Below are 8,286 nucleotides of genomic sequence, written 5' to 3'. Positions count from 1 at the left end.
GTAATTGGCACACACCCTCGGGTCCTTCTTTTTAAACAGGGGAACCACCACCCTGGTCTGCCACTCCTTTGGCACTGTCCCAAACTTCCACACAATGTTGAAGAGGCGTGTCAACCAAGACAACCCCTCCACACCCAGAGCTTTCAGCATTTCTGGATGGATCTTTACAATTCCCAGGGAGTTGTTTGACTACCTTAGCGACTTCCACCAGGGAAATTGATGACAGTACCCCATTATCCTCTATTTCTGCTGCTACCATAGAGGGCATATTAGTTGAATTTAGGGGTTCCTCAAAGTGCTCCTTCCACCGCCCTATTACCTCCATATTGACTACTGAGGCTGCCCTCAGTAGTCAATATGATAATGTTTGAGTAGTGTATTTTAGAGTGTTTCAATAGTGCATTTGAGAAAGTTTCAATGTAGTATGTGAGTGTATATTTTTTTCAGTAGTGTATATAAAAGCAATTTTTGTAGTTGCATTTCACGTGAATAATGTCCCTGATGGCCACTCATATTCATATATATTATTATAGATTACCGCCCTATAAAACTAGAATTAACCCACCATGCGCATTTCAAACAGTAGCATTGTACATTACATTGCACATTTTCTTTTTGATATGAATCTTAAACTTAACATAACACTCAAATTGGAAGTTACTTTTATATTCATTTAGTGTGATTTGTATTCATGTGTGTGAAACAAATCAATAAAGAAAAATGTTACAAGGTGGTGGAAGGAACTTGATATTAAACTTAATAACAAAATTAATCCTAAATGCTTTAATGCTTTGGTTTGTTGAAGCTCCGTGAGAAGATGCTGAACATAATGATTGACATGGTAAATGAAACTTCCACCAACACACCAGAAGAGGTTCAGTTGATAGCCAGAGGACTTGCTGCTATCGTCATGAAAGGCACTGAGCTCAGCTCCTCTGCTCAGGTACTGTACAGTGAACCCCACATAAAATAAAAAATGACATTATAGTACAAAGGAAAGGTTAGTCTAGTGCTGTTTTCACTATACAGTTCACTGTTTTTTGTTAATGAATTTTGCTTTAGCTAAGCCTTGTCATTTGTATGTGTAAGGATATTAGAAGTGAGATCTAAAAAGAGTGGTAAAATGTCCTTGATAATACAACAAATAGATACTTCTGGTATATAACCCCACAAATATGTCTGTGATTGTTTGAGTTGATTCCCACCTCCAGGAAGAGGCTTCGTTATTGTTTGCAAAGCTCAGCTCATCTCTTCTCATGGATGTGAACGCAAATGAAGAAAACGCAAATGAAATACATGCTGCAGCCAGCACCATTGTGGAAGGAGCAAGTAATATCCTGGACTACTCTTCAAATGTGAGTGTTACACCTCAAGTCCAATTCTGATGAGATTAACTTCTCTTAAATCCTTTTCTCACAGGAGTAGTATTACCTGGGGGCCTCTAGTAATTTTTAGTAATTGCGGAGGTTATCTGTGATCTTTATTCCGTGTTAATCTACCATGTCTTTAAAAAAATCTTACATATTCTGGCAAACACAGAGGCTCTGTGATAATATTATTAGATGAAAGTTGATTAAAGATTTGACAGAGCCATGACACCTCTCCGGGAACCATCACCTTATTGTGGTGAAGAGGTTTTTGTGTCCCTATGAACCTGAGGGCTATGTTGTCTGGAGCTGTGTGCTCCTGATAGGGTCTCCAATGGCAAAGTGGTCTCAGGCAAGTGGCCAAACAATGAATGGTTCAAAATCCCTATGAGTGAGCGAGGCAGAGAGGGAGTGACCCTGCCCGGAGGAAGCTTACGGAGGAATTTACCCCAGTGGACGAGAGGGTTGCCACCCTATGCCTGCGGGTGATGGGGGGGGAACTCTGACTGTTGTTTGTGCATATGCACCAAACAAGAGCTCGGAGTATTAAGCCTTCTTGGAGACCTTGAATGGATTCCTGTACGGGCCTCCAGTGGGGGACTCCGTAGTTCTGCTGGGGGACTTCAACTCACAGAACTTCAACTAAACCAGAGTGGTTGTCTGTTGTTGGACTTCTGTACTAGTCATGGATTGTCTTTAACAAACACCATGTTCAAACATAGGGATACTCATAAGTGTAGTTGGTACCAGAGCACCCTAGGCCGAAGGTCAATGATCAATTTTATAATTGTTTCGTCTGATCTGAGGCCATATGTGTGGAGGCTGGTGGCTTTGAAACAGAGTGGACAATGTTAAAAGTTTCCTTTGTTAAAGCTGCGGTGGAGAGTTGTGGTCTTATGGTCGTAGGTGCCTCAAGGGGCGGTAACCCACGAACACCCTGGTGGACACCGGCGGTTAAGGAAGCCATCCAACTGAAGAAGGAGTCTTTCTGGGATATGCTACCCAGAAGGATCCAGAGGCAGTTGCAAGGTACCTAAGGGCCAGAAAGGTTGCAGCCTCTGCCGTGAAAGAGGCAAAGTAGCGGATGTGGGAGAAGTTCGGAGAAGACATGGAGAAGGACTTTCAGTTGGCACCAAGGTGCTTCTGGAAAACTGTTTGCTGGGGAACTGTTTGAGGGGGAAGCAGGGAACCATCCAAGCTGTGTACAGTAAGGATGGGATTCTGTTGACCTCATCTGAGGAGGTAATAGGGTGGTGGAAGAAGCACTTTGAGGAACTCCTAAATCCAGCTAACACGCCCGCTATGGTAGAGGCAGAGCTGGAGGAAAGGAGGGTTCAGCCGATAGTCGAACCTTGGGTTGAAGAGGAACAATGCACATTCTATCCTGGTCGTGGAACAACGGATCAGATCTTCACTCTCGCAAGGATCCTGGAGGGAGCCCGGGAGTATGCCCAACTGGTCTACATGTGTTTTTTGGATCTGGAGAAGGCGTATCATCGGGTCCCCCGGTAGATACTGTGAGAGGTGCTGCTGGAGTATAGGGTGAGGGGGTCCCTTCTCAGGGCCATCCAATCTCTGTATGACCACAGTGAGAGCTGTATACGGGTTCTCGACAGTAAGTCGGACTCATTTCAGGTGAGGGCTTGCCTCCGCCAGGGCTGCGCTTTGTCACCAATCTTGTTTGTAGTATTAGTGGACGGGTTATCAAGGCGTAGGTGGGGTTGGGAGGGGTTTTAGTTCGCTGGGCTGGGATCTCATCGCTGCTTTTTGCAGATGATGTGGTTCTGATGCCATCATTGGCCTGTGACCTTCAGCGCTCTCTGGATCGGTTCGCAGCCAAGTGCAAAGTGGCTGGGATGAGGCTCAGATAAATTTGAGGCCATGCTTCTCAGCAGGAAACCGATGGAGTGCCTTCTTCAGGTAGAGAATGAGTCCTTACCCCAAGTGAAAGAGTTTAAATACCTTGGGGTCTTGTGTGCGAGTGAGGGGACCATGGAGCGGGAGATTGGTTGGAGAATTGGCTCTGCGGGTGCGGTATTATATTCAATTTATCGCACCGCTGTGACGAAAAGAGAGCTGAGCCAGAAGGCAAAGCTCTCAACCTACCAGTCAGTTTTCATAATACAGACTTTGCTTTTCCTGTGTGATCGCACAAAGCACAAACGTGTGTGCAAGTGTGTATTCAGGGGGGTCCTCTGGTTATACTAGTCCCATGCAAATTTGCGTTTTACCAACACTTGGGCTACAATGTTGTCAGGAACAATTAGTTTAGGGACCAGTTGCATGGCCAGTGATTAATTCACCACAATATCCATTTCAGTTTATTTGCAGATGACTGACAAAAATTAATCAACCTCTCACTTGTCTTGAATGCTTTGTGTCATCCTGTGCAGAAAAACATCTCTGATGCCCTTCTTCTTGCTATGAGCAATACGCAGAGTGCACTGTTAGCATTTAAAGAGGTTAATGGGGCCCCAACTATCATCCAAGAGGCTCATATTGCTGTGTTTGTTAAGAGGTAAGTTTGTCCTCAGCAACAAGTTGTGACATAGACAAGACTTCAAAACGTTCCACATTTTGGGAAAATGTATTTCCCTATACTGGGTGATTTTTAAACATTTTAGAATTTCAATTCATATGTATGTATATTGATAAGGATGCCATGAAATTTCCTTTTGTGTGTGTGTGTATGAGTGTGTGTGTGTGTGTGTGTGTGTGTGTGTGGTTTGTCTCTTTGCATATTCCTTTATCATCTCTCACAGTTAAAAAGATCTGCAGTGTTTTCAGTTGAACAGTTAACAATCATAACTAATGTATAGAATGTATAAAACAACACTATATGAATGAGACACTACTGGAAAGTAATTATTCTTTCCTGCACATCCACTATTGACATCATTTGAGTCTGTACTGAAGTTATTTGGGGCACGATCCCGAAAGATGAATGCAAACACACCATTAGACAAAGTGAAGAACACAAGCAAACTAAAATTGACAACAAAACAACTAACTAACTAACAAACTAACTAATAGAGATGTGCCGGATATTCGGCTGAAAACTAAAATTGACAACAAAACAACTAACTAACTAACTAACAAACTAACTAATAGAGATGAGACAGATATTCGGCTGAAACAAGTATCCGGGAGTAATACGAGTTAATATCTGTGCTCGGATTGAATACAAATCCTATTGGGTAGCGGACTGTGTCTGCGTTCTGTAATAGGCTAGTCGTCACAGCACCCTCCCCTACACACACACGCTCTGCTCCCTCACACACAGATCACTGAGAAGTGAACAGCTCTCTCCCTCTCCCTCAGGCACTCAGGTCCGTGGGTCATTTACATTAACGTTTAGGGTTTCTTCAGGTTCAGGTTTGTTTTTTACTTCGGTTTGTAGTACTTAGTTAACCGGTAGATTTCTGGTAAACGTGGGGTTTTTTCAGACATGGTACTTAGAATGCGACTCGCGTTGCGTCTCTACCGTCTGAGTTTTTTTTATTTTTTTTATTAAATTTAATCTATTTGATTCGTAGAACACAGTCCCCCCTGCCCCCTCTGTCTCTTTCTCTCTCTTTCTTTCTCTCTCTCTCTCTCTCTCTGTGTGTCTCTCTTATTTCACACACACACACTCACACATACCTGGTGTGGAAATTAAAAAAAAGAACCAAAAAGAACCAAAAACAAAAAAAAATCACACTGATCAAAAACAAATTGAAAGTTAAAAAAAGAAAGTTATATGGAGTATGAAAACTCTTGTTCATTACATTTTACTTCATAATTGCAACCGCATGTGTTGTATTCATTGTTGCAAAACTTGTTTTGTATATAGTTTGTTTGTTACCATGACAACACCATTGATCTGAAGCTCAATGCTGATGCTGTCATGTAAATAGTTTTCTAATCAGCAATAAATATAACAATTTTTGATCAACCCATATCAATTGCATGCTTAAATAACATACCGGCTAAAGCCCCGCCTATTTCAAGACAACCCGACCCACTTCCGGGTAAAATCTGCCCACTTCTGGGTTAGGCCCCGCCCAGTCCGAGTACGGATCCGGGTACAGATACAGATAATGCTGTACTTGCTCATCCCTACTAACTAACTTATCTTTAACTAACTAACTAACTTAACTGAGTCTTCTTATGTCTTTTCCTCAGAATAACACCGGGAAGTTTGCACACAGAGTCTATTAGTATTCTCAACAGTTCCTGGCCCACATTTTCTCTCCCAAGTCTCCTCTCCAAAATGTTACCTCCAAGTGAACCAGTGGATGTACGAGTAAGTCAGGAGTGTGTGTGTGTGTGCGCGTGTGCATAATCAAGTAGTTTTGTTTTTATGTGTTTAAAACTGTGACTGTTTCAAAACATGCGCCTCTATTACAAGGAAGTGTTGAAACAAGTGTTTTCAGGAGAAAATACATTTTCATAAAAATGTAATGAAGAATGCAGTTTAATTGTACTGGGATAAGATCCCATTTATTATCAATTTTCAAGTGTCTGACCTGCTAATGGGGTTTAAACAGACCATTATCACCCAGAAAACGGCCGTATATGTTGATTGTGAAAGCAGCTCATAATAACCCCTAGTTACTCCTAATCGTTGATAGGCGGCGACCTCTCATGGCTGAAGAAATTATCGCACACAATCAGGTTGGGGTGGTGGATGGATCAAATAAAACAAGGACATGAACTCAGGAGACCAGTACTTGTGTCCCGAGTGAAACCAAAGTCAACGGTCATTTCTTTTTTAACAGATTTTAACGGACTGAAGTCTGTGACGCAATGACATCTGTTCCATCATGTTATCCTTATTTTAGTAGTTTTACGTGACTCATTTTAAGCCAATCCCTGATGTTTTACTAACCTTAACTATTTTTGAGCTTTGTTGTCTAAACTTAACTAGTTCCATTTTATGACAGTAACTACTTTTTTAAAACTGCTCCAGTTTGTTATATGAAACGCTCACATGATTATACATTTGACAGCTGTCGCACTTCAGGGTCAGATCTTTGAAACAGCCACCGTGGGGTCTTCTTTGCTCTCGCAATAAATATTTCAGCCACCTAACATAAAATCAATGATTGGTCGTTATGAGCTGCATTAAGATCATAAATGTCTTTTTGGGACACAAGCTAAGTTTCCATCCACTTGTCAATCGAATTATATGAAGTTTGGTAAAAAACAACCATCCAAATAAAGCTGGTGAAAGTAGGTTTACATCCAACGGCTTTAAAGCAAATAAAAACCTGTGCGTAATGACGTAACATGTCTTTTTTGCAATTAAATTTGTATATGGAATTGATTTTAGACATGTTAAGGTGTTTCCATTCATTTTCGCACTGCAAACATTTGCGAACAAAGTTTTTCTAGACAAAATGGATCGCGCCATCTACCAACAAATGATCACTATTGCACAAGTTATAATTGTGCTTATGTCCCAGCTGATAGCAACATATCAAGCTAAAATAAGAAAACCATGACGCTATCAACACATTGCTATGATGATGCAGACATAACTTGCCTTTTATTTTCCCTCCGGCACCACTGCGAGACAACTCTTTTTTTGTATTGCTGAACGCCTTCCATTTACTCCGGAGGACGTCCCACAACTTGTCCTAACATTTGTCGGCCATTTCGTTTGCGAGTTCCTGATAAATTAAATTCAGAAAGTCTCTCGCCTCCTCGTCCGTCTACTTCCATCTGTCTTTGTTGACGCCATGTGTGCAAACAAACAAATAACGTTTCCATCAGCGTTCATCACATAAGCCGTATATCGATCAAGATAAAAATCCGATGAGACCCAACGTAGTTCCTTTGAGTTTATATTCATGAAATTTCATCGAATTTTACTGTTTCCATAAGGAATTTTTCATTCAATATCACTTAATTCAGATAAAACGTGGGGATGGAAACATAGCTACTGTCAACCTATTCTGTTGTTTAGGTATGCGGATGTGTTGGGTTTAAACCGATTTTGCTCTTTGAATACATTTACAGATGCTGAGTATGAACAAAAATCCATTCTCCTGGAATAAGAGAGGGAACATCAGTGGTCAAATAGGTGCTTTATCCCTTACAACAAAAAATGGCTCCAGTATCCCTGTTGAGAACTTGAGTGAGGATATTAAGGTCAGTGCAGCCGCTCAGAATTGTTCTATATACTGTGCTCACCTGTTGAAAACATATTTTATGTGGGGACAAATGTAATGTGGCAGTAGCTCAGTCCGTAGGGAGTTGGGTTGGGAACTGGAGGGTCACTGGTTCAAGTCCTCATATGGACCAAAAAGTAGGGAGTGTGGATTGGTGGCTGGAGAGATGCCACTTCACCTCCTGGGCACTGCCAGGGATTTTGAGCAAGGCACCGTACCCCCCCACCCGCTCAGGGTGCTGGTTCAGCTAGCAGCCCACTCACTCTGACATCTCTCCATTAGTGCATGTATAGTGTGAGCGTAGCCTGACTGTGTGTGTGTGTGTGTGTAGTTCAGGACTGTGTGTGGTTACTAACAAAGTGTGGACACAGAGTGGGAATTGTAATTTCCCCATTGGGGATTAATAAACAGATTAAAATTAATCCTTCTTTTAACAAAAACAGACTTCAAAGCATCAAAATGTATTTAGAGTTCATGAATAATAAAACATATTTCATAAAAATAGTATATTGAACTAAGAACCTTAACTTTTGTTAATGTGAAACGTTTTGTATGTGAAACACATTTAGTGAAGAATTACTTTAAAGTCGCATGTATGTAGTCTGGCTATCACCAGACCAAGCCAAACTCAATAGATTTGAGATTGAGCGTTGGTCTGGGGAGTCTGCTCTGAATTTTCTTTGCAAGAGGCGTAATGAATGGGCATAGTTCAAATGACTCTTGGGTAGACATTCAACCAATCAGACCAACAATCCAGGTGACGT

At 41.5% G+C, this 8,286-nt stretch overlaps 1 protein-coding gene across 1 annotated transcript in view; it reads left to right on the top strand.

Moving 5' to 3' along the window:
* The first annotated feature begins 819 nt into the window (after positions 1 to 819).
* The window catches only part of LOC116698422 (polycystic kidney disease protein 1-like 2), a 28,539-nt gene continuing 21,072 nt past the window's right edge, over positions 820 to 8,286 (top strand). Inside the window, exons 1-5 of the mRNA XM_032530355.1 lie at positions 820 to 943; positions 1,212 to 1,355; positions 3,761 to 3,885; positions 5,532 to 5,652; positions 7,371 to 7,502. Coding sequence (XP_032386246.1) covers positions 830 to 943; positions 1,212 to 1,355; positions 3,761 to 3,885; positions 5,532 to 5,652; positions 7,371 to 7,502 — 636 coding nt within the window. The 5' untranslated portion in view covers positions 820 to 829. The remainder of the gene's footprint in view (positions 944 to 1,211; positions 1,356 to 3,760; positions 3,886 to 5,531; positions 5,653 to 7,370; positions 7,503 to 8,286) is intronic.

Source organism: Etheostoma spectabile, chromosome 11 (genome assembly GCF_008692095.1).
Source record: "Etheostoma spectabile isolate EspeVRDwgs_2016 chromosome 11, UIUC_Espe_1.0, whole genome shotgun sequence".
In the NCBI taxonomy this organism is placed as follows: Eukaryota; Metazoa; Chordata; class Actinopteri; order Perciformes; family Percidae; genus Etheostoma; species Etheostoma spectabile.
The sequence above is the reverse complement of the archived record's forward strand: the minus strand, read 5'-3'. Positions and strand labels throughout refer to the sequence as shown.